The sequence below is a fragment of the Rhinopithecus roxellana genome, chromosome 11 (assembly GCF_007565055.1).
Source record: "Rhinopithecus roxellana isolate Shanxi Qingling chromosome 11, ASM756505v1, whole genome shotgun sequence".
In the NCBI taxonomy this organism is placed as follows: domain Eukaryota; kingdom Metazoa; phylum Chordata; class Mammalia; order Primates; family Cercopithecidae; genus Rhinopithecus; species Rhinopithecus roxellana.
In genome coordinates this window covers 112,522,550-112,549,841 of record NC_044559.1, presented here as the reverse complement: position 1 = coordinate 112,549,841, position 27,292 = coordinate 112,522,550, and the positions used below count along the sequence as shown (strand labels likewise).

Sequence of the window (27,292 nt, the reverse complement as noted above, 5' to 3'; positions counted from 1 at the left end):
AAGGTGCAGCCCCTACCTCTTGAGTTCCATCCTACCAAAAATAAACTCAAGATAATATTTATTTCAGTTTAATTCAACAATCATAGCATAATCCGTAAATACTCTGCCACCCTTGGACATCATTTTTAAGTGCTTAACTTTCTGCCTTCCAAGTTGTCATAGAAGAAGTCCAAATCAATGTATGCCTATCACATGCACACTCTATAATAGTAGAAATGCATTATGAAATAATTGTCTTATGAATCACTGTAAAGTTAGAAAATCCTAATCTTAGAATGAGTCATAGAAAGCTAGTCCAATCTCCTCTCTACCGGCGGGATTTGATGGCGTGATGTCTCACAGAAAGTTCTCCGCTCCCAGACATGGGTCCCTCGGCTTCCTGCACCGGAAGCGCAGCAGCAGGCATCGCGGGAAGGTTAAGAGCTTCCCTAAGGATGATCTGTCTAAGCCGGTCCACCTCACAGCCTTCCTGGGATACAAGGCTGGCATGACCCACATTGTGCGGGAAGTCGACAGGCCAGGATCTAAGGTGAACAAGAAGGAGGTGGTGGAGGCTGTAACCATTGTGGAGACGCCACCCATGGTGGTTGTGGACATTGTGGGCTACGTGGAAACCCCTCGAGGCCTCCGGACCTTCAAGACTGTCTTCGCTGAGCACATCAGTGATGAATGCAAAAGGCGTTTCTATAAGAACTGGCATAAATCTAAGAAGAAGGCCTTTACCAAGTACTGCAAGAAATGGCAGGATGAGGATGGCAAGAAGCAGCTGGAGAAGGACTTCAGCAGCATGAAGAAGTACTGCCAAGTCATCCGTGTCATTGCCCACACCCAGATGCGCCTGCTTCCTCTGTGCCAGAAGAAGGCCCACCTGATGGAGATCCAGGTGAACGGAGGCACCATGGCCGAGAAACTGGACTGGGCCCGCGAGAGGCTCGAGCAGCAGGTACCCGTGAACCAAGTGTTTGGGCAGGATGAGATGATCGACGTCATCGGGGTGACCAAGGGCAAAGGCTACAAAGGGGTCACCAGTCGTTGGCACACCAAGAAGCTGCCCTGCAAGACCCACCGAGGCCTGCGCAAGGTGGCCTGCATTGGGGCATGGCATCCTGCTCGTGTGGCCTTCTCTGTGGCACGTGCTGGGCAGAAAGGCTACCATCACCACACTGAGATCAATAAAAAGATCTATAAGATTGGCCAGGGCTACCTTATCAAGGACGGCAAGCTGATCAAGAACAATGCCTCCACTGACTATGACCTGTCTGACAAGAGCATCAACCCTCTGGGTGGCTTTGTCCACTATGGTGAAGTGACCAATGACTTTGTCATGCTGAAAGGCTGTGTGGTGGGAACCAAGAAGCGGGTGCTCACCCTCTGCAAGTCCTTGCTGGTGCAGACGAAGCGGCGGGCTCTGGAGAAGATTGACCTTAAGTTCATTGACACCACCTCCAAGTTTGGCCATGGCCGCTTCTGGACCATGGAAGAGAAGAAAGCATTCATGGGACCACTCAAGAAAGACCGAATTGCAAAGGAAGAAGGAGCTTAATGCCAGGAGCAGATTTTGCAGCTGGTGGGGTCTCAATAAAAGTTATTTTCCACTGAAAAAAAAAAAAAGAAAGCTAGTCCAATCTCCTACCCAATGCTAGGCTCACGTCTTCAGGATCTGAAACAGCGATGCCATCTCTGTTTAAATGCCACCGGGGAAAAACAGCCCACAACACATAACAGTTCATTCCACTAATTGACAATAGCACATTAGACAGTCTGGAGATAGATGTGTTTTGCATGTAAACCCACCAGGATACCAAAACGCAGTGATAGAAAATGCAAATTTAAAGATGCAAATTCCTTTCAATGCTAAGCTTTTCTGAAACTTTGAAAGCAAAACTCTATCAAAATTTGATATACCAATATTAAGGAACTTAACAGGTAATGTATATACAAATACATTTTCAGGCCAAGGAATGTGGGGATTTCTCCTGTTGTTGTTTTGAGACAGAGTCTCTCTCTATCACCCAGGCTGGAGTGCAGTGGTATGACCTCAGCTCACTCTAACCTCCACCTTTCGAGTTCAAGCAATTCTCCTGCCTCAGCCTGCCAAGCAGCTGGGATTACAGGCACCCGCTGCTATGCCTGGCTAATTTTTGTATTTTTAATAGAGACGGGGTTTCACCATGTTGGCTGGGCTGGTCTCAAACTCCTGACCTCAGGTGATACGCCCACCTCAGTCTCCCAAAGTGCTGGAATTACAGGCCTGAGTCACCGCACCCAGCCGGGATCTCTCCCATTGTTCTATCTTGCACCGAAACAGATCTATCTCAGTGCCACTAAGTCAAAACTCTACCATCTGTGTCTTCCACGGAAGAGATCTGAGAATGTCACTTCATTTCCTTCTCTCCTCCATACTTGCTTTGCATATCTGGGCTCATTTGATTAAAAATCTCTCTATTCTCTTGATCTACTAACAATCCAGAATAAGTGGCCATGGTGAGTGATAAATAAAAGACATACAGATATGCAGAAATAGTCAATGATTTTAAGCCTGGGTGATTAGAAGGGTACTATAAAAGGCAGAAAGGAAATGAGACTTAATCTGGTTGGGAGAGACAGAGTTTGGGTTTGGAGATCTGAAGTTTAGGATGATGCAAAAATGCTCAGCGTATGGGTAGGAAATCCAGAAGAGATATCTATTTGAGTCACCAGTAGAGATAGCAGTTGAAAATATGACAGATCAATTTCCTAAGGAAAAGGGAAATGAGAGAAAGAACATCAGCAAAGACATCCACTTATACCCCCTTCAAATATTCCCTCCTTGTATATGTCTTTATTTCCTAATTTTCCTCCAGTGAATACGCTCATCTTCCTAATAAATTCTGTAGGATCAAGAATCAGGGGTCTCACATATTTTCTCATAGGCTGCTGGGGTCATAGAAGATACTCAATAAAATCATTTTGGCTGGTTCTAATTACAAGCCAGAAATTTTTTTGAAATATCTCATATCAGTGGGGTTTTATCAACGCTTAACACTTTCCCTGGACAATGAAGACTGCCTTCTACAGGTGGCCTGGAGAGTCACATATACTATCCCTTTGAGGTCGACACCAAAAGATGTCTTTATATTAAATCCATGCAACTCTTAAAAATCCAGCAAGTGCCAAGATTCTCACTGTTCTAGATCTTACTCTGTACAAAGTCAAAGGTAAATCTGTGCTTTTTGTCATTTTCGGACACTCCAGTGTATTTGCAAATATAAGTAGTTGTGATTTCATGATTTTCTTTCAATTTTGGCAAATAGACTAAACTACTTAAACTAGCAACAATATAATTTGAGGATAATTGCTACTTCATATCTGTACAGAGAACTGCATATTCTTAAAGTTCTTTATCATCAACTTTATTCATACACTGAAGATATTAGTAAAAAGCTCACTAAGTCTTTTATGTCACAAGAGCCCTGAGCTCAAGTCATCCTGGCCTTCCATAAATTCCCACAATTTAGTCCTTCTTTTTTAATTTACCAGTGTTATTTCCCATGCCTGGAACTCTTCTTCTCCCCACCCTGCTCCCCTCTATCCAAATTATCCAAATTCTTCCTTCTCCTTCATATTGGTATCTTTGACTTCATTCAATCTATAGTTCCCCTGCTCTGAATTCTGATGATCATATATATCATCAGAATACACATATATATATAATCTCCAGCCAATATATTCATAAAATCTTCAACATATATAATTATATATAATATAAATATACATAATCCCCAACTGGTTGTATATGTATATCTCCAACCAATCTAACATTTAGGTTTAAGTTTTCTTGTGTTATTTAGGAAATATTTCATGTAAGTTCTTTTTTAATTTTTCTCTCCTAGAATGTACCAGTAAGTTATTTGAAGCCAATGCTCACCTGAGATATATGTGTGTGTTCACTGGCACCAATCTATGACATTTTATGCATACAGAAGGCAGACAATATTTGTAAATCACTGAAATACCTCTTGGTATTTGTAGAATTTCATATAATTCCTTATCTACTTGGCCATTGAGAAATGCTTTTAAATCATAATATTGCATACTAGACCAACATAAATTCATTGTACTCATAACCCAAGCCTTCAGGAAGGTCCTATTTTGATTAAAAATGAAGGAGTAGGAGGAGGTAAAGCTTTTAGTATATTGATAGAACTGTTACTAATATTGCATTACTGTCCTTTATAATTTAAGGTAACATCACTAACAAAGATTAGGGAAAAGATCAATAAGTTATGAGTTATTAATGCAGGAATGAAAAGAAGTCCAATACCAAAGACATTGAAGCTAATAATATCTTCTCCTCCACTTGCTGACCCATTATAATCAGGCCTGAGCCTTTTTTCCCTAGTAGAGGTGATAAATGTTTACAGAATGGCAGTTTCTCCCTGAGCTGTCAAAAGACCCTAATGTAGTGAAACCAACCACTTCAGGCTCATTAGGGTCACTCTTTAACAAGTTAGGCAGAACCCACCACCCAACCACATCAGGATTCAAAGTTTCAAAGAGGATGGGGAATGTAGAGTTTGGAAAAGAGCAATAAAAATGATCAGAAATAAATAGTCCAAAAGAAATCAAAACAAGGCCGAGTACAGTAGGTCATATCTGGAATCTCGGCACTTTGGGAGGCTGAGGTGGGAGGAATGCTTGAAGCCTAGGAGTTTGAGACCAATCTGGACAACATAACAAGACCCTATTGCTACCAAAAATATATGTTTTAAAAATTGGCCAGGCATGGTGCCATGCACCTGTAGTCCCAGTTACTCAGCAGACTGAGGCAGGAGGATGTTTGAGCCCAGGAGTTTGAGGCTGCAGCGAGCTATGATCACAGGACTGTACTCCAGCCTGTGAAGCAGAGCAAGACCACGTCTCTAAAAAGGAAAAAGAAATAGAAACAGCACCATCTGCATCAGTCTCCACTGAAGTGCAGTGTTGAGGGGTGATGGGGCAAGGCAGCACAAAGACAGATCATGAAGGAAACATCTCAAAAACAAGCCATAAGGAACAGTCCTGTGGTGGCAAAGAAGAGACAGAATTGCTGAAAGCAATGCTGACATCTCTAATTCTTATGATGAATAGAATTCCAGAATCTCTAGAAGCTCACAGGCACACACATACACACACATGCACACATGCATACACACACACAGCCACTGTGCACATGCATTAGGTTGAAGCTATATTTGCTCATCACCAAGGGTTCCCACCACATTGAAATGAAACCAGCAGTTCCTTTTCACATCATAAGACTCCTATGAAAGGGATGGTTCATGTTTAAAAGTCTTACAAACAACTGTTTTAAATTGGGGGTTGGGGAGAAGAAATGGTAAGTTGCAGAGGGGACTGCTTAATGAACTGGGCTATTTAAGGCTTCCCTTGAAATCTAGCATCATTCTTGCCTTTTTCCTGCTAAATAAAGCCTCAAAGTAAGAGGAATGCAAAGGTTGAAGAAGTAGAAACCATCACTGTAGAAAAACAAAGGTGGATCTGGCAAATGCAATGAATTTAGAGGGAATGTAAGTTTTGTTTCCCAGCCATCAAAAATAGTTTGATGGATTTGTGCCAAAATGAGAAATAAAAGCACACTCCTTCCTCCCTGCACCCTACAGAGCTGCCTTTGAAGTCACATGTGCTCCACAGGGCACGGATGGAAACAGAACTCAGGCTCATTTAAAATTTTATTGTATATGGTTTGGTATAAGACAGTGTCCTTTAGACATTTACAAAAAAAGTCATTTTCAGCACGTTCTTAGATACATTGAACTTTTCTTTTATGCCCTGGAATTTAAATCCATGCTTCCCTTTGGTTATACCTTCTGGTCCCAGAGACAGCCTTGGGGACTTGGCCCAGTTGCCTGGATCTGGTTCAGGAGCTGCCTGGATGGACGGCTTGTAGAGACTGAAGCTGACTCTCCACAGCCACCTGGCAAGCGTTGGCCAGCTTTGCAGCCTTCTGGTCTCCCCAGCCAGCTCCCTGGGAGGCCTCAGGCCCTTCTCGGCTCTCCATTCTGCCTTACCAGGCCTATGGGATGAAGTGCAGCTGTCCGTTCTTTATGCCTGGTACCCTCCATAGAAGGGAAAAAAAAATACCACATTTGGAATAATAACAACTACATTGCTAGTTATGTTTCAAAACCAATCCATCTTCAAAATCAGGGACTTCTTTTGTAAGCCTCATTACAGCCTTAAGTACAGAAATGTTTATATTGTTTGCTTTGTGTGATTTTTTACCTAGATACTGAGCTTAGAGTGTGGACTCCTGTCAAGCCAGTGTCACATAAGTAGGAGCTAAAACATCAGAAAGAGAGAGAAACAAAAACATCCTATGTTTTCAAATGCATTAATTCACCCAATGTGTGGACTCTAAAGAGGGAAAAAATAAAAACAGATTTTCAGCATAAGAGATTTAGTCATAGAATATTAGCATATACCATCTTTTTTCTGGAAGGGAAGCTACAACTAAAAGGAATCATGAAGACCAACTAACCCAATTGTTTAAAGAGGAGGAAACTGCTGCCCAGAAGTTAATGGCTCAGATTAAGAGTGTCAAAGAGACACACAAGCCAAATAGAAGAAGTCTCCACTGGCCAAAGATGGGGTAACATGAATATCAAAAGGAATTACTGCAACTGATTCAAATACACTCAAATGCATCCATGGGTTTATAATGAGTTGATAAGATGTTCCTCCCACCCCTTTCCCTCTTCCCCAAAAGGTAGAGAACAACTCCCTGGTTCCCACCAAGGCAGGATGCCAGGACCCCAATTCATTATTCAGAAAATGGATCAATAACAGAAAAGAATAACGAATGGATCTTGCTTTTTCCTTTCAAACTATATTTCAGAATACCAAATAAGTAAGGATAAAAAATTGATCCCTATTAAAGAATTCCAACTAATAAATGCAGAAAGAATGATGGAATTCTCTCTAGAAGTCCATTGCAAAAACCATTACTTAGGGTAATGTATGGTTGATGAGGAACCTTATAAATGATGGACCAGGTATACAGCTACATCTTCTGACCAATCTTAACTCACTGAAACTGGGACAAACAGATACTATGTCTCTCCCAACGAGATGCACTAGAAAGTACATAGCACCAACTATAAAGTGATCTTGCCTAGAAAAAAGAAAGAAGAAAAGAAAATTTGAGCCCGAATATTATCAGGCCTGTTGATCTATGAGTTTCTATGAAATATGGGGATAGAGGCACAAGTTAAATGATACTATAAGGAAGCAATCAGCCCAACCCAGAATGTGGGACATGCTATAAGGCAAAAACCTGATGTCTCCAACAAATAAAGGGAATTAAAAGGGGGAAAGCAGTGGAAGGGGATTATTATAAATTTAAAAATATTTAAGAGACAAAGCTGCTAATTCAATAAATGTACTTCATTTGGCTCATAACTTGAGCAACTACTAAAACAAAACAAAAGACTTTGCAATTTGCAAATGAAAGAAATATCCAATAAAATGTGAATATGAACTGTGTTAAAAGGAATTAAGAAATTGTTGTTAATATTTTGCAATATTGGCCGGGCGCGGTGGCTCAAGCCTGTAATCCCAGCACTTTGGGAGGCCGAGACGGGCGGATCACGAGGTCAGGAGATCAAGACCATCCTGGTAACAGGGTGAAACCCCGTCTCTACTAAAAAATACAAAAAAACTAGCCGGGCGAGGTGGCGGGCGCCTGTAGTCCCAGCTACTCGGGAGGCTGAGGCAGGAGAATGGCGTAAACCCAGGAGGCGGAGCTTGCAGTGAGCTGAGATCCGGCCACTGCACTCCAGCCTGGGCGACAGAGCGAGACTCCGTCTCAAAAAAAAAAAAAAAAATATATATATATATATATATATTTTGCAATATTTGTGTTATAGGTATTTATACATACAACTAAATACTTATTTGTTAGGAATGCATACTAAAATATTTTGGCATCTATATTTTTGTAAAAAGGAAGTTAATGACTCGGTTGGGACTAGCATCTGCTCTTATAGTACCCAGCACACACTCATTTAATTATAACCAAATTTAAAGGAAACACAAATAGTAAATTTTTTTAATTCTTAAAAAAGAGCAACACCAGCCGTCATTTGTGTTCCCTCTTCCCTGCATTAGTAAGACACCATGTATGTTTGAAGACCATAGACATTTTCTTCCTCTTGAAACAACAAAAACATATAAATAGGATTATGTAATAATCTTATAGATTACATTAGTTACAGTGGGGTTTTGTGCATTGGGTGAGTTAATCTCCATATAAATAAGAAAAGTCTCCCTAGACAAAAAATATCACACACACACACCCAAGAGCGTTTCAAATTCTCATGTACACTTTACACATGTGATATGGAAGGAATGATACACTGAGCCACATAACTTTGATTACTGTATCAGATTAAATTTAGCCTAAAGAGATAACACACAGGACAACTAAGAATCCGTAAACATACAGAGCTGAAAAAAATCCACAGTAAGCGTCCTTAATTACTAAAGATATAAAAGAAATGGGGCCGGGCGCGGTGGCTCAAGCCTGTAATCCCAGCACTTTGGGAGGCAGAGACGGGTGGATCACAAGGTCAGGAGATCAAGACCATCCTGGCTAACACGGTGAAACCCCGTCTCTACTAAAAAATACAAAAAACTAGCCGGGCGAGGTGGCGGGCGCTTGTAGTCCCAGCTACTCGGGAGGCTGAGGCAGGAGAATGGCGTAAACCCGGGAGGCGGAGCTTGCAGTGAGCTGAGATCCGGCCACTGCACTCCAGCCTGGGCGACAGAGCGAGACTCTGTCTCAAAAATAAAAAAAAAAAATTAAGAAAAAGAAATGGGTGTCTAGAAAAGAAAGTTCAGAATGGAGAGGGCGAGAGAACAAAAGCAAAAAAAGGAAGAAGAACAAGAGAACATCATCAACACCTCTTCCAAATCTTAACTCTCAACTTATCCCATAATTGTTAAAACACTTTTTTAAAAAGTGTGACAAGGCCAGGCGCGGTGGCTCAAGCCTGTAATCCCAGCACTTTGGGAGGCAGAGACGGGCGGATCACGAGGTCAGGAGATCGAGACCATCCTGGCTAACACGGTGAAACCCCGTCTCTACTAAAAAAATACAAAAAGATTAGCCGGGCGAGGTGGCGGGCGCCTGTAGTCCCAGCTACTGGGGAGGCTGAGGCGAGAGAATGGTGTAAACCCAGGAGGCGGAGCTTGCAGTGAGCTGAGATCCGGCCACTGCAAGATCTCCAGCCTGGGCGACAGAGCGAGACTCCGTCTCAAAAAAAAAAAAAAAAAAAGTGTGACAAAAGTGAAAACATACTCAAAGCATAAAAATATAACATTGAAAAAAAACAACAGAAAAGATGGTCCTCAAACTCTCACTTCTCTCACTTGAATCTCCATCTTCAATGAACAGCATGAAAGAAGGACACACAGGGTTTTAAGCTGTCAGTGGTCTAAGAGCTGAATATCATATAAGCCACATGCATATTAAGTAGAAACAACAAAGTTTCAGAAACAATGACAGGTGCGCAACTTTCAGTGTGTGGTTCCACATGTAAGCAGTTTGGAAGCTGCCACTCTAGAATTCTGTACCCTGCTAAGTTATCCTTCAAAAGTGAAGGAGAAATAGCAACTTTCTCAGACAAACAAAAATTGAAGGAATTTGTTGCCAATACACCTGCCTTGGAAGAAATGTTAAAAGAAGCTCTTCAAAGAGAGAAAATGATGAAGGTCAGGAACTTGGATCTACATAAAGAAAGTACATTAAAAAAAGGTGTAAGTAGAGGTAAAATTTAAATTTTTTTAACTTTTTTCTTTTCTTTTCTTATTTTTTTTTAAGAAATGGGGTCTTGCATATTGCCCAGGCTCTGGCATCAAACTCCTGGGCTCAAGTCATCCTACCACATTAGCCTCTTGAGTAGCTAGGACTACAGGTATGTGCCACCATGCCTGGCTTCTTATTCTTAATTGACCTTACAGAAGTTTGTTCAAAATAATAATAAAAACAATGTATTCAGTTACATATTCTTATATACAGATATTTTATGTATGTATATATGTGTATATAGGTATCTATGTTACACACTCATATATGCTTTTGTATAAGTGAAATGGATGACAAAAAGGAATGAGAGGGAGGAATTAGAAGAATTAGAATTACTTTATTATGAGGTACTTATACTACCCATGAAGTAGCATAGTGCTATTTGAAAGAGGACTTGGATTACCTGTATATTGCAAACCTCAGGGCAACTACTAAAAAAGAAAACTTTAAAAAACAGTATAACAGAGATGCTAAGAAAGGAGAGAAAATAGAATCATATAAAATGCTCAATTAAAACCACAAAAATTAGAAAGAGTGTAACACAGAGAAACGAAAGAACAAGGACAAAAAATTTAAAATAGTAATAAATATGGCAGATACCCAATTATATCAATAATCACTGAACATCAGTGATCTAAATGCACCAACTGAAAGACAGAAATTTTCAGAATGGATCAAAAAAATATGACCTAACTGTATTTTGTCTACAAGAAATCAATTTTAAATAGAAAGTCATATATAATTTTAAAGTAAATGAATGGAGAAAAAGATACCATGATAACACTAACCAAAGGAAAACAGGAGTAGCTATGTTAATTTCAAAACAGGGTAGACTTCAAAACAGGGAAAGTCATCTGGGACAAAGAAAGCCATTATATAATAATAAAGGGGTCAATTCTCTAGATAATATAACCATCTTTAACATGTATGCACCTAAAAACAGAGCATCACATTACACAAAGCAAAAACTGATAAAACTGCAAGTAGAAACAGATGAGTTTACTCTTACAGTTGGAAATTTCAACACCCCTCTATCAGTACCGGACAGATCCAGCAGACAGAAAATCAGTAAGGACATAGTTGAATTCAACACTAGCATCAATCAACAGCATATCATTGACATGTATAGACTACTTTACCCAACAACAGCAGAATACATACTCTTTTCAAACTTACATGAAACATTCACCAAGACAGACCACATTAAACACACCTTAACAAATTTAAAAGAATAGAAATCATACAATGTCTTCTCTCTGATCACAATGAAATTAAACTAGAAGTCAATAACAAAAAGATGGGAAAATCCTGAAATATATGGAGAATTAAATAACACACTTCTAAATAACACATGGTTCAAAGAATGAATCTCAAGATAAATTATAAAATATTTTGAACTGAATGAAAATGAAAATACAACTTGTCAAAAATTGTGGGATGCCACAAAATCAGTGATCTGAAGGAAATTTATAACATTGAATGCACATATTGTAAAAGAAAAAAGACTGAAAATTAATAATCTAACTTTCCACTTTAGGAAACTGGAAAAAGAAGAGCCAATTAAATACAAAGTAAGCAGACAAAAAGAAATAATAAAAACTATGGCAGAAAACAATAAAATTGAAAAGTGGGGACTCCATAGAGAAAAAGAAAGTCAATGCAACCAAAAACTGGTCCTTTGAAAAGATTAATAAAATCAATAAGCCTCTAGCCAGGCTAAGAAAAAGAGAGGACACAGATTACTAACATCATAAATGAAAGAGGGGCCATCATTACAGATGCCATAGATATTAAAAGGATAATAAAAGAATACTATGAACAACCCTATGCTCACACATTTATTAACCAATTTGAAATGGACCAATTCTTTGCAAGACACAATCTGCCAAAACTCACACAAGAGGAAATAGACAATCTGAAGAGGCCCATATCTGTTCAAGAAATTGGATCAATCATTAACAATCTTTGAAAACAGAAAGCACAAGGCCTAGATTAGTTCACTAGTGAAGTCTACCAGACATGTAAGGAAGAAATTATACCAGTTCTCTACAATCTCTTTCAGAGAATAAAAGCAGAGGGAATGCTTCCTAACTTCCTAACTGAGGGTGTCTTATGACACCCTCATTGCCCTAATGCCAAAACCAGACTGAAATAATGACCATGTTGTATACTCCACAGCTGAGTCTCAGTAGGCCTGTACTCTGCTCACTGTGATAATTTTCTCTGTACAAATAAATAAACAAACAAACAGAAGTAACAAAACCAAAGCAAAAAACAACCCAGCTGGAGAAAAGCGCAGGACAGCAGAAAACCAATAAAAGCAATGTGGAAAGAGACAACATTTCCATATGTTACTGTTTTGGAATCCATGTAGAACCTCTGGTGTGTGTGACAGGTCATGACATGGAACACTGCTTCAAGATTGAAACAGAAGCAGCATCTTTTTTCTCCCCACTGAACTAGTTATTTCCTCCAACCACAAAGTTTGGGAAAAGGAATAAGAAGAAAAACATAAGAAAATGAAGTTCGTTTGGCAAGCAGCTGGGTCCCAGTGCCCTTGGGTGCCCAAAGTGAAATTGGTAAAAATTTCCTGCTGTTGTATTTTTTGAATGGTCAATGCTAACTTTGCTTCCTACTTTCTGCAAAAGGGCAGATACAGCTTTCTTTTTTATTTTTGTATATGTATGCGTATATTTGCATTGACATGTAATTGTAATACCATAAAATTTATCTTTTTAAAATGTTTAATTCAGTCAGTTTTAGTATATTCTCAAAGTTATGCAATAATAACCATTATATAAATCTAGAACGTTTTCATCACCCCAAAAAGAAACTCAGTACTCATTAGCAATCACTCCCCATTATCCCTATTCCCTAAGAACCTCTGGTAACTGCTAATCTACTTTCTGTTTCTATGGATTTGCCTGTCCTGCACATTTCATATAAATGGAATCATATCATATGTGGCCTTTAGTGCCTGATTTATCTAGCTTAATGTTTTCAGGATTCATCATGTTATATTAACAGTATGATGAGTGCTTCACTCCTTTTCAGGGGTGAATGGTGTTCCATTATGTAGATGTACCACCCTTTGTTTATCTACTCACCAATTAGTGGACTTTTGGGTTGTTTCCACTTTTTAGCTGTTAGGCATAATGCTTCTATGAACATTCATGTACAAAGTTTTGCATGGACATATGTTTTCAATTCTCTTGGATATATACCAAGAAGTAGAATTACTGGATCATATGGTAATTCTTCATTTAAATTTTGAAGAAATGCTAGGCTATTTTCTAAAGTAGCTGCACCATTTTACATTCCCACCTGCAATGTATGAGGGTTCCAATTTCTCCACATTCTCACCAACATCTGTTATTGTCCACCTTTTTCACAATATCCATTCTAGGACGTATGAAGTGTCTCATTGTGGTTTTGATTTGCATTTCCCTTAAGAGTAACGATACCAGGCCTTCTTTTATGTGTTTATTGACCATGCATCTTCTTGGGAGAAATGTCTATTCAAATCTGTTGCCTATTTTTAATTGGGTTACTTGTCTTTTAATAATTGAGTTGTAACCATTCTTTATATATTCTGGGTACTAGTTCTTTATCAGAAGAATGATCTGCAACTATTTTCTTACATTCTAGGAGTAGTCTTTACACTTTCTTGAGCGTGTCCTTGAAGGACAGGTGTTTTTAAATGTTGATGAAGTCTAATTTGTATTTTCTTTTGTTGCATGTGTTTTTTGGCATTATATATAAAACCACTGCCTAATCCAAAGTCATAAAGATTTACTCTGTTTTCTTCTAAAAGTGTTATACTTTTAGCTTTCACATTTAAGTCTTTAGCCCATTTTGAGTTAATTTTGTATGTGTGTGAGGTGGGAGTCCAATTTTACTTTTACCAGCTTTCTTTTTGTGACACTTTCAGTTTGATTTTTGAACCCACAGCCCTCACACCATTTACCTCAGTAGAAGTCATGGTTTCAAGGTAAGAAAAGCAGATGATGTTTTTAACCTAATGAAATTACTGGTTAAATCACAAAAGGGAAAAAGTACTGTGTCTTGGGAGGCCAGGCTCAGTGGAGGAGGCTCCTCACTGTGGGTGAAATGTGACCTGTTACAATTTCTCTATGATCCCCAATCACTGGGGAGCAGTACACAAGGGCTGACGAAAAGCAAGTCCCAAAGCCAGATTCCATCTTAATTCTACAGGCTGTGTGCCTTTGAGTCAAGTTATTCTCTTTTCTGTGTATCAGATCCTCCCCATCTTAAAATAAGAAGAGAAAACATAGGGAATCTGCATAGAGTTAGAAGGATTATGTGAATGAATATAAGCAAAGCACTCAAAACAGCATATGGCACATTGTGAACACTCAGTACCTACTAGCTGTTATTATCAGGAAAGATCCCATCATATTAATCCTAAGGGAATAGGTTCCAAGGAAACCTATGTCTCAACATAATAGCAGAGTAGTGTTTGGTTGGGTGAGGTGGTTGTCATGATGACATCACTGATTCTCCCAAGTGGCTGCCTCAAATCCGAGAACCTTAAGGAGCTTGGGCACCACTTGACGCTGATGGTCATCTTTGTCCTGTGTATAAGTCAATCTCTGTTTTGTTTGCCACAGACCTACACATTTACCAAAGGCAAATTCTAAAAAGGTCTGGGCACAGTGGCTTACGCCTGTAATCTCAGCACTTTGGGAGGCTGAGGCAGGTGGATCACCGGAAGTCAGGAGTTCAAGGTCAGCCTGCCCACGTGATGAAATCTCATCTCTACTAAAAATATAAAAATTAGCCAAGCATGGCAGCACGTGCCTGTAGTCCCCCCAGCTACTCAGAAGGCTGAGGCAGGAGAATCACTTGAACCCAGGAGACGGAGGTTGCAGTGAGCCGAGCTCATGCCATTGCACTCCAGAGCCTGGGCAACAGAGCGAGACTCCATCTCAAAAAAAAAAAAATCTAAGCAGGTGTCAAATTAATTTTCCATCCTGCAAGAAAATAAGACTTCAGTTGAATTAAGTCATATCCTACTCTCCTAGACTCAAAGCTTCTTTATATATATTCTTATTTTCTATAGTATTTTTGTTTCCAGGTCATTTAGCAACAGTGTTAAAACCCCTTTGTAATGCTAAAGACAGAGGGCAGGATTAATTCTTAGTCTCATTTGTTTTCAGAATTTTCTGCATATGTTTCCTAAATTTTAGAAGACACTATTCTATCCATGTAAACCCACATTATAAGCAACTTTAAGTCTTCTTCCAAGGACTACCTTTTACACAGTCGATCCCAAATTATCCAGATTTGGACAAGTTTCCATTCAAAAGTGATATCCATCCAGTTAGAAAGCTTCTAGAACATTTTCCTTCCTACTGTCACAACTGTCCCATCAATTAGTGTGTGTCTAGCAATTGCAAATTACTTTTAGTATTAGCATATGCACAATATAATTAGATGGGGAAACCTTCTGGGATTAATTCATGTCTTGGGTGATTACTGAGTTCTGACAAACATCAGGATTCATTCATCCATAGGAACATTGTTCTCTTTCACCTGGAAGGTATGCTATTCTACAATGCTGCCATGCTTAAAATCGTTTTCAGAATTTCTCTTATGAATTCCTCTCAAAATCTGTTTGTGGTCTAGGTACACACATCACACACAGTTAATATACCTTTTTTAAAAACTAGAAATGGGATTATTCAGCTTGATTATTCACCCACTCCACCCTCCATCAAGGGCAACATTTGTCCAGGTTCCAGTACACTCTTTCATTTCCTCTGGACACCTCTTGTGAGTCATTTTAGTTCAAACAGAGCTTTGTCTGTAACAGGCCCTATTTCATCCCAGAGCTCAAGCTGAGAGGAAAACAGCCTGAACTCCACCTTGGGGACATTCCTCATTCAAGAAAACACATTTTCCTCTTCCAAACTGAATTCAATAAGAATATAGTACAATCTCTCTAGGCTAATAGTAAAGCCACTGGGTGGGGCGAGGCCACAGGGCCAATGCCGACAGGACAGCCCGTCCTCCCTTAACTCCTTTGTATGGTACTTCCCCATTCGTATCCTCCAAAGGGCTGTTTGAAGATCTAATTTCTCTAGTCTCAGTGAACTCACATCCTAGTTACAGCTCAGTGGAGATAAAAAAAAAAAAAAAAAAAAAAATCTGGCAATGATTCTTGACATTATAATATTTGACAAAAAGGAAGCACTGAGAAATTACTTCTCAGGCCAGGTAAGGCTACCAACAATCAGCCTCCTGCAACCACAGGAAACAAGTCAAAGAAACTAAACTGAAAAGAGCTTTTCCGCTAAAGAAAAGAGAAACAGCTCTTATGCGTGCACCAAATATACTCAGTGAGTGATTCCCCTAACCTGAGACATCATGGCACAGTCTTTTTGTAGCGGAGTAGAATTGGTGAGGGGTCTACACCACATGGGCTTCTGCCCAAGGAGGGGACTCACCATCCCAGTGTGTCCGGGACTGTCCCGGCCTCAGCACTGAAGGTCCTATTTTCAGCGGTCACCCCCTCTTTTCTTGGCTCCCTGAAGCTGGAAACCCAGTTCTTCCTCCTCAAACCTGGCCAGGATGAGAGATGGAGCCAGAAATTAGCTAAGAGGCAAGGAAGAAAAAGGCAGCCTATCCCTGAGGCAGAACTTTCTAGGCCTTGAAAAGCTTTGCCTGGATTGATTAAACACATTATTTAAAGGCAGGAAGCCCTTCTTCAATTTAAACACCTTGAGCTGTTCAACCAGGGAGTCCCCAGCCTCACAGAAGCCACAGGATCACATTCTGGGTTGGGTGTAGACTTGCCTACCAGCCCAGTGGAAGACACTCTAACTCAAACTTGCCACAAGTTTGGTCCTCAAGGCATCTGCATTAAGATCACCCAGTGAGACTGGTACAATCCAAGTTCCTTGGTCCACTCCACACTTGCTGGATCCAATTCTCTAGTAATACATTTCCAAAATCTCCATTTTTAAGAAAGCCCCAAATACGACTGGCGACTGTTGAAATCCAAGGACTGCTCTCCTTACTACTTTTTTGTTGTAGTTTAAACACAGGGTTTCACTCTCTTGCCCAGCCTGGAGTGCAGTGGCAACATCACAGCTCACTGCAGCCTCAAACTTCTGGATTCAAGCGATCCTCTCACCTCAGCCTCCCAAAGTGCTGAGATAACAGGCATGGGCCACCATGCCCAGCCTTTATTACTTCTTATTTCAAACCTTCACCCTCATCACCCACCACCAAGAATCCTCAGAGTCAGCAAAAGCAGGAGAGAGGTGAACTTGTCTTTGGATTTTCCCACCGCTCCTTCTGTATCCCTGTCCTATTTCAGCCTTCCAAGTTCCCTCTCACCTTCCTCTTTACTTTCTACCCTATGGCTGGACAAAGGTCACCAAAGCCTACCCTACTGTAAAGGGTCTCCATGTTCCAAAACCACCTCCACTTTCTCCTTCCCGAACAGCAAATCTTTTATTCACACAGTACATTGCAGCCTGCTGTTAGGAAAGCAATCTGGGTAAATTAATTCATATCTAGAGCAGAACGACTGATAAAACTTCTTACTCATCTCTGGATGGAGGAGTTGCTTATTGTCCCCAATGAGTCATGGATTGGTAGAATTAATGGACATCTAGAGACAATATTTTTGGAGTTGATAGGTTCTTCTTTAAATCAGTGCTTTCTGGTGACTTCCCTGACTGGCATAACATTTTCTTAATTTGGCAAGGAAAAATCTCACTAAGTTAGTTGTTAGAAAATTCCTTATGCCATTTGTCTACAGGAAGTGATTAAAGCATGATCTTTGATCTTATGTAGATATAGGTCTTAGTCCTGACTCTATCACTTACCGGCCATGTGACTCTGGGCAATGAATTTAACCTTTTACTTGTGAAAGTGGAGATAATTATAACATTTATCTCAAAGGGTTGTTAAAATCCAAAGAAATAAATTTTTTCAAAGTATCTGGCATCTGGTACTTAATAGTAACTGTCATTATAAGAGTCCGTATATAACAAATATCCATCCAAACAACTGCTGCATTCAGTTAGCCATAGTTATTCTTGCATGGTTAGTCTTCCTTGTTAACTGTTCATATAGCCTTGGTGTTTATCTATAATTCTGAAAACTGAGAAAAATATCAGTCAGGACCAATCTGGCTTTGCCCTGGGCAAGTAGAAATCTATAGAATTATTCCAGTTTGCTCCTGCTCAGTGTCTAAGAACACCATGGCTACTGCTGCCCCATTAGGTTTTCTGTCTTTAAAATCCACTCAAGGTCATGGTCACTGAGGTTACTACCTCCTTGGCCACTCCTGATAGGTGGCACAACCTAAGCTTAGTGAAACTGGAAGTGAGCCAGTTATGCCTATAATCCCAGCACTTTGGGAGGCTGAAGCAGAAGGATTGCTTCAGGCCAGGAGTTTGAGACCAGCTTGGGCAACATAGCGAGACACCTCTGCCATCTCTACAAATAAAAAAACTAAACCAGCTGAGCATTATGGTGTGTGCTTGTGATCTCAGCTTCTCGGGAGGCAGAGGTAGAAGGATCACTTGAGCCCGGGAGACTGGGAGGTTGAAGCTGCAGTGAGCTATGATCACACCACTGCACTCCAGCCTGGGTGACAGAGCAAGACCCTGAAAAAAAAGAAAGGAAAGAGAAGGGAAAGGAAGGGAAAGGAAAAAAGAAAGGAAGGAACTGGAAGTGGAGAGGAGCCCAGCATGCTGTGGATGGTGGGTGTCGCGATTTCCAATGGTCAGTGGTCAGCTCCTCCTTGCCAAGTCCTCCTCCTAGAGGGTAATGATGTCTATAACCCTAAAGAACAAGGTAGGAGGGAGCATGAATCTGGCTTCCGAAAACAGTAGAAACCAAAACAGTCTTTAGTATTGGGACAACGGACAGCACTGATGCAACTCACCGTAAACACTGCAAAATGTGTGCATGTTCTGCTGGAAGTGTCCAAGATCAAGGAGAAACAGATGCATCCAAGGAATGGCCTCTAAGGTGGAGAGGAATGATGGCTTATGGATTCCCACCAAGCTCAACACAAAGAAGCCAAGAAGGTACAACTGAGGGGCTCTCCCAGGAGACACAGAGAAGAAATCTTTATAATAAATGGACTGTCCACTATGCCTCTACCGTGATTATAAGGTAGAAGAAATATATATTGAATATAGGCAATGTACAGCTATTAGAGAAACCAAAATAGGGGTCAGGGCTCAATAAATGTCATTGGGAGAGGTGAGGCAGACCAGAATCAATGGATGAGGACAGAAACACAACAAAAATGGGAAGTGTGAATAATAAACATTATAAAAAACTATACTCCAGGTGCTATGTTATGTGTTCCAAAATCAGCCTAATCCTCATGACAACCCTGCAAGGTTACCCACAGGAGGCTTCGAGAGGTTTGGTAACTTGCCCAGAGTCACACAGCAAAAAAAACTGCAAAACTGCAATTTCAACCCAAGTGCAGCTGATTCCAAAACATGTACTTTTAGTAACGACACCAAACTAAACTATTAAAAAAAAAAAAAGATTAATGGACAGAATATCTGCTAAGAAAATGGAAAGTGATTACTGTTATTCCAGACACTCTAAGTAAGCAAAATTAAATTAAATTACCAAGAGTAAATAGCACATCGTAATAAATAATAGCCACTATCCATGACTTCATGATGTTCTTATACGTGATCTATTCCTACTTTGATTGTATTTGTTCATTTGTAATTTAGCTCTCAAATCTGTTTGAAAGCAATTCAACAATAAAATTTAAAAGAGCACACTCAGTCATCTCTAGTTACAATATGTACACAGAGCTCTCAGATGTTAAGAGTCATGGCTGGCCTAGGAATTTTTTATAATCATGTTACATAGCACTAGTGGAACTTTTTCTGGGAATCTAAGTCAAGCTCTAAAACCTATAATTCAAAGTAACATGAAGAAATTAGAGAAGGGCATTTTCATTAGCATGAAGCTTTGGAGTTGTGGCCAAAGGTTTTGAAAGAAAATGTAAAATCCAATCAGACAGAATAAAATGACGACATAATGCTGCCAAGAGCTAAAGAAATGCAGAACGTAATCAAGCAGGAGGGGAAATCCTTTGCAATTTGGATGAGGATGCCCTGCATCCACCCAAATCGGAGGAAAGGATATCAACCCAGGAGACCAAAGTTGAAAATCCATTACATCTGAAGGGTGTGGACCGCTATCTGTTGTCATAGCAATTATATGAGGCTTGGCCTCATGTTGTCATAGAAATGATGAAATGAATTTATCTGTAGTGCAAAAAGAACAGGGACATATGGTTCCTCAACCCCAAATCTCTGCCAGATAAACAATTGTGTAAGAGGAACATATTAGCACATGTCACACCTATTAGCGTGGTAACCTCAATCCAACTCCCATAATAGACCTGCTTTCTACAGTGCACATTTGTCTTGGCAACCTTGGGAAGGTATGGAATTAAATATAGAAATGCTGAAGCCATAGTATTAATAACTTTGTGTGACGCTCAGAATAATCTTTGTAAATTAGGGATTAAAGTGTATGGAATGTGGCCGGGTACCAGTGGCTCATGCCTGTAATCCCAGCACTTTGGGAGGCTGAGGCAAGCAGATCTCTTGAGGCCAGGAGTTCGAGACCAGCCTGGCCAACATGTTGAAACCCTGTCTCTACTAAAAAAAAAAAAAAAAAAAAATACAAAAATTAGTCAGGCCTGTAATCCCAGCTACTCTGGAGGCTGAGGCACGAGAATCACTGGAACCCGGGAGGTGGAGGCTGCAGTGAGCTAAGAGCGCTCCACTACATTTCAGATGGTAGACAGAGCAAGACTCTGTCTCAAAAAAATGTAAAATAATAATAATAAATAAGGTATATGGAATGTTTGAGAATCTGACATCTTTGAAAGTGTGCCAGATTTGAAGTGATTTTAGATGTGATTGAGTAAGCAGTGAAAATATGAGTGTTTTCAAACAATATTAGAATGTCTGGAAGAATGAGGAATCTACCGCATTTATAAGTTTAATTTTTAATCTGCAAGAATTATTCAAGTACTTAGGAAAGTGTTTGCTAAGGTCTTCAGGTTTGCTTTATGAGGCATTTAAAGTGATAAAAGAAAGATTAGATATATTTATTTACAAATACAATCTTAAATGTTTAAGAAGATGTAATTAAGTTACAAACTGAATGGATTAATGGGAATTTAGTCTGTCCAGCCTGAGTTTATCAAGCATCATTTAAAGCAAACACCCATAAATGATTTGTTCTTATTTCATACTCTACTTGCTAGATTTATATATAGAATAACAAGACATTTACAGTAAAATAAAATCATACAATGAAAAAATATAGTTTTCAACTTGAATAAATCAATACTAATTAAAAACTAATATCCATTTAAAACTAATACAAATTACAGTGAGAACACATGAATACAGAGAGGGGAACATCACATATGGGGGCCTGTCGGGGGGTGGGGGGCAAGGGGAGGGAGAGCATTAGTACAAATACCAAATGCATGCGGGGCTTAAAACCTAGATGGCGGGTTGATAGGTGCAGCAAACCACCATGGCATATGTATACCTATGTAACAAACCTGCACGTTCTGCACATGGATCCCAGAACTTAAAGTCAAATTTTTTTAAAAACTAGTATCAATTTTAGTCCTATCAATAATGCAAAGCCTGAATCTAATCATGAGGAGACATCAAATAAATGCAAAACAAGAGGCATTCAACAACAACAACAAAAAAACCCTGGTCTATGCTCTTCAAAAATCTCACTATATGAAAGAATAGAAAGAAACGTCCCAAACTAAAGACACCAAAGGGACATGACAACACAATAAACTGCATGATCTTGGATTTTATTTTGCTAAAAGATGGCATTATTGTTTCATTTAGTGAAATCTGAACGAGGTCTGTAGATTGGATAATACGACAGTATCAATGTTAATTTCCCAGTTTTGAAAGTTATATGGTATTTATGTAAGGGAATGCCTTCGTTTTTAGGAAATACACAGTGCATTATTTAGGGGCAACGAGACATCTTATCTGCACTTACCTCAATGGTCTCAGGAGAAAAAAAATAGCATATAAAGAAAAAGGATAAAACAAATGTATCAAAATGTGACCATTTGGAGAATCTGGAAAAAAGTACGCAAGAATTTTTCATGATATTCTTGCAACTTTTCTGTTTGTCTAGTATTACATCAAAATAAAAGTTGAAAGAATGAAAAACTAATATTTAAAGTAAAAGTGTTGTTGCTGTTTTCTTAATGCCACCCTTGAACATCAAAAATCACCCATGACAGAGAAACACAAAAAAAAACTTTTAAAAGCTGAAAAAGTAAATCTAAGAGACTAGAACAAGATTGAATAAAATGAATAAAAGTCAGAAAATCTCAGAGTGTGTTATCTGAAGTATGTTAATCTTTCCTCTACCTTGAACCCAAAATTGATGATATCCCTTTGGATGAAGCTCTGATACAAAGCATGTGAGATGTTCACAGCAAATCCATGTCCTAAGGTTCTACCCGTAGGGTGCCTGAGGTCCAGGATTAATCTGCCGCTCCACCTCCCACACCTTCAGCAGAACTCCTGTTCTAGAAAATCTTCCTCTTGACATAGTACCATATACTTCTAGGTAGAAGACAGGCCCTGCCCCCGGTATCCAAACATCAACTCCAGCCTGGCCAGGATTAAAGGGTTTTGAATCACTCTCTGTAAAAGGACAAAAGACCTCATTCAGTGGTGAAACTTGTAGGAACAATAATTCTCTTACCACTCTCCTTGGTAATATAACCCACCATTCCTAAGCATTCACTCTTGGTGGTATTCCTAATACACAGACATCTGACTTAAAACATGCCAGCCTTTCTCAGAGACCATGACAAGACAGACCAACCAAATAGCCTAGAAATATTTATGACTTCACCCTGGGTTGCACCAGGCCTGTCTACTGGCATAGCCTGAGTCACCTATGTACTGCAGCCACGCAGACTCCAGCTTGGCTTACTCTGACAGCACCACGGGACACCACTCCAGAAGTTCCAGATCGCCTTACCACTCAGTCCATGGCCCAACTACCCATTCAGGGTGTATAAGAGAATACTCGGGCAAAACAAGCGAGCACAGGAGTCAACAGCCACCTGTGAAACAGACTAAAGCAGACAAGTTTTCCAACAGCGTCAGTTCTGAAAAATCAAAACGAGCATCTAAGGGAAATTGTGGGATCCTCTTCTGTATTTAAAATCATGGGAAAATGATTTACTTTTAATATTTCAAATACTCTATACCTGAAAACAGGAGATAGACTATATCAGGGGCCTCCACCCCCAGGGTGGCAGACAGTATGGCGAGCATTACTGCTACTGCCTTCTGCCAGATCAGCGGTGGCATTAGAGTCTCACAGGAACATGGCCCCTGCTATGAACTACACATGCAAGGGATCCCAGTTGTGCTCCTTATGAGAATCTAATCAACGCCTGATGATCTGAGGTGAGACAGTTTCATCGTGAAACCATCCTCCTGCTCTCATCCTGAAACCATCCTCCTGCCCCAGAGCCCCAACATCTGTGGAAACCACAAAACCTGTCCCTGGTGCCAAAAAGGCTGGGGATGGCTGGGCTGTATACCCTTGGGGTGGCTATACAGTGGTGAATTTGAGACTTAAGTGTGTGTGGGGTGTGTGTGTGTGTGTGATTAAAGTATAGAAATACATAACAATTATTCTTTTATTAATTCAACAAGGGTCAACGAAGCACATGTTATATGCATAATGTGAATGTGGAAAAAAAGGGGTTTTCATAAACATGTTCAAAGGGAGGTTAAAATTCAAACGTGAGGCCAGGCACAGTGGCTCACACCTGTAATCCCAGCTCTTTAGGAGGCTGAGGTGGGCGGATCACTTGAAGTCAGGGATTCAAGATCAGCCTGGCCAACATGGTGAAACCCTGTCTCTCCTAAAAACACAAAAATTAGCTGGGCATGGTGGTGGGTACCTGTAATCCCAGCTACTTGGGAGGCTGAGACAGGAGAATCGCTTGAACCCAGGAGGTGGAGGTTGCGGTGAGCTGAGATAGCACCATTGCACTCCAGCTGGGTGAAAACAGCAAAACTCCATCTCAAAAAAAAAAAAAAAAAAAAAAAAAAAATTCAAACGTGAAAAGAGCTTTATCAACTACTTAGCACAACAATTCAATGCAGTAAGTACAACCAGTCTCATCTTCCAGGTAAGAATCCTAAGGTAAGAGGAAGGAGAACATAGACAAATGTCAAAAAGATATAAAATGGCCCAATCGGAAGTCCTAAAACAGTTGAAGAGGACCCCAAATTCTAGTCTTCGATCTGGAATAACTGAGTGCCTTGGCAAACCACCCCACTTCCCCAGATCTTAGATTCCCTACGTGTTCAATAAGTGACTTGACCCAGAGAGCTCTGAAGATTGCTTCCAGCCTTTACAAGCAAATAAATACATCTAGACTTTCTATTCCAGGACTTAGTCCCATCAAAAAACATCACAAGCCAGATCAGGATAAGAAAAAAAAAAAAAAATCTTAAAATAAGACCATTCCAGAAAAACTTTATATCAAGTTTACTCTTTTACATGGGAAAGGAGAATGGTAATTATTCAATCACAAAAAAGAAGTGATGATTATTCAAATAAGATACCACTGAAAACTCCAACAAGGAGAGGATTTTTGTTTCAAGTCTCTTGTGATTATTGAGAATAGTCATGTTCTCTGGTCTCTGTAATGCGAGGCAACTACAGTACTGTTTGTGCCCTTGTAGGGCAGAAAGGTGGCACCGCCAAGGGGCTATCACTCTCCTCCTCCTTTGTCTTTGTAGCCAACTCCTCAGGAACAAAGACACAGTCATGGCCCTCAGGCCCTCAGGCCCTCAGTTACCTTCACTTTTTCCCAGGATTAGGTGACACCTGCAGATGGGGCTGGATGGCGGCTGGTACTAGAAGAAACCTGTGCTGGGCATCATTCTGCTTCCTTAACCCAGTGGCTTCCCTGGTACTGCATTCAATCATCCAAATTGCCCTGCAAGGTAACCCACCCTCCCTGGCCAGCTGAGCCTCCCAAATAACCCTTTCTTGCTCAAATAAAACTAGATTGGGGCCGGGCACTGTGGCTCACGCCTGTAATCCCAGCACTTTGGGAGGCTGAGGCGGGTGGATCACCCGAAGTCAGGAGTTCGAGACCAGCCACACCAACCTGGCAAAACCTCATCTGGACTAAAAATACAAAAATAAGCCAGGTGTGGTGGCAGGTGCCTGTAATCCCAGCTACTTGGGAGGCTGAGACAGGAGAATCACTTGAACCCGGGGAGTTGGAGGTTGCAATGAGCCGAGATCATGCCACTGCACTCCAGCCTGGGAGACAGAGTGAGACCCTGTCTCAAAAGAAAAAAGAAAAGAAAAAAAAGGCAGATTGGAATAGGAAGAGCCAGGTTCCAACCCAGGCCCCATCATATACGGCCAAGTGACTGTAACTAGCTATTCACTTCATATGTCTCTCATCGCCTCTGTAAAATAGTGGTTAACATGGGCTCTCTCCTCTCAATGAAAAAGTACATAAAATGAAATGAAAAAGTATTAAACATGTTCAAGTATACAAACAGCCCCTTCAAATTTAAAAAAAAAAAAAGTCTCTCCAAGCACACAAAAGGGGTGGATAAAAAGGCTACCCACAGAAGAAGTAAAAATGGTAAAAAAAAAAAAATAGAAGATGCTTGTGGATAGAACAAGAAACCAAAAATAACACAACCATTAGATATTACTTTTCATCCAGCAAACTGGTAAAATTGGAAAATTAGATTCGCCAGATAGGGAAAGATGGGCATTCTCTTACATGTTGTCTGGGACGGTAGGTTGCTATTGCCCTTTGGTGTGTTTGATAGTAGCCGACAAAACATGAAATATATAAGACTTCTGGCTTCACAAAATCTCTTTCAGTACTCCCCTAGAGAAATATTCTCACATATGCCAAAGTTATATGTATAAACATGTTCAATGCAGCACTATTTGTTTAAATGTCCATAAATTGGGGAATGGTTAAATAAATGATGGAACAACTATATTATAGGATATTAAAATGCCATTAAAAAGGATTAAATAGATCTATTGATTTGTTCTGACATGAACTATATTATGAAACTAGAATAGTGCCTGACACTTAGGAACCACTTGGTAAATATCTGTTGAATAAATGAATATGTATACACCTTTACATAGCACTTTACATAATCTATCTCCTCTCATTCTTACGCCAACCCTACAATATGAGCCAAGTGGCTGTTATTGTGCACTCTGTAAGGATGAGGAAATTAAAGTCCAAGGAGGTATGACCTGCCAAACATCCCAAACATATGGAACCAAAACAGAACCAGATCTACCTGACATCCATTCTGCCTGCAACAAGGCTAACCTGCAGATAATCCCTGTAGGGAAATGCCAAGGGTTCCGGCAGCTGGAGAGTGACTCAGTAATTGCTTGCTGATTTGGACTGACTGAATCTTCTTTTACCAGCAAAGCCCTCCATTAGGTGAGGCTCGGCTCTCTGGACCGCAGCTCGGGCCCATTGGGCATCTAACAACAGGTCTGAAAGGAGGTCATTCAACAACAGGTCGCCATGGAAACCCTAACCCCCTCCTCGCCCCTGGAACAAAATGGAGTGGGAAGGCAAAGAGGAGCATTTGTTAAGCACCCGCTATGAGCCAGGCACCATGAATAGGGAAAAATTCATCTGAGTCTTCCTTTACAAATCTCCAAAAGAAAAAGAAACTGCATTGTTACACAAAGTACAGAACAGGCCTGCGTTGCTGCTTAATCTAGGTCAGTGATAACTGCAAAGGAAGTTTATTTCATGCAGAGCATACTCCGTTCACCCCTCTTATAGCTGCACGTGTCAGGCAGCATCATTTACATCACCACGTGGCCCTGTCTTAGCATAGCCATGCAGTATAAACCTGTCTCCAATATATACTCTACCTGTTCATGTCTGGAATGTACATTTCAGCCACACAAGAAAAAAATGACTGGCTGATTAGTAAAACACAAACACTCTCTCTCATATAAGCTAGAAGACAGACAGCCAATATCTTCAGAAATTTCAGGTGCCATGCTTTCCATAGAGTAGATTCTTCTTTCACTTGTAGCCATCCTACTCCTCCTGCATTATCAGAAAATGGTGAAAATGGTGCTGTGTTTGGGCATTGTTACCTTGGAACTTTCATCTTAATTACAGAAGCTCTTAGCAACCGTTGCTTAGTAACAAACACATTTGAAATAGATTTGTTGACTGATTATGAGATGCTCTGAAAAGACTGTAGAGTGAAATTCACTGATGGAAAAGAATTGCAATGGCCTGGCAAAGTAAAAATATTTTTTTAACTACAAAAGTATTCACAAACTTGGGCTATGAGCAGGTCC

The 27,292-nt window shown here is 40.1% G+C and overlaps 1 protein-coding gene and 1 pseudogene across 2 annotated transcripts; one reads left to right on the top strand and one right to left on the bottom strand.

Annotated features, from left to right (window-relative positions):
- The first annotated feature begins 310 nt into the window (after window positions 1–310).
- LOC104665690 lies at window positions 311–1,611 on the top strand (annotated as a pseudogene). Its single transcript, XR_748446.2, has one exon. The product of XR_748446.2 is annotated as a 60S ribosomal protein L3 pseudogene (transcript).
- A 4,131-nt stretch (window positions 1,612–5,742) lies between these two features.
- On the bottom strand, window positions 5,743–27,022 carry LOC104665691 (putative uncharacterized protein C10orf113). The gene is given in 3 exon segments (XM_010367586.2): window positions 5,743–6,052; window positions 26,852–26,952; window positions 26,954–27,022. Coding segments are annotated over 3 exon segments (480 nt in total).
- Window positions 27,023–27,292: the final 270 nt, after the last annotated feature.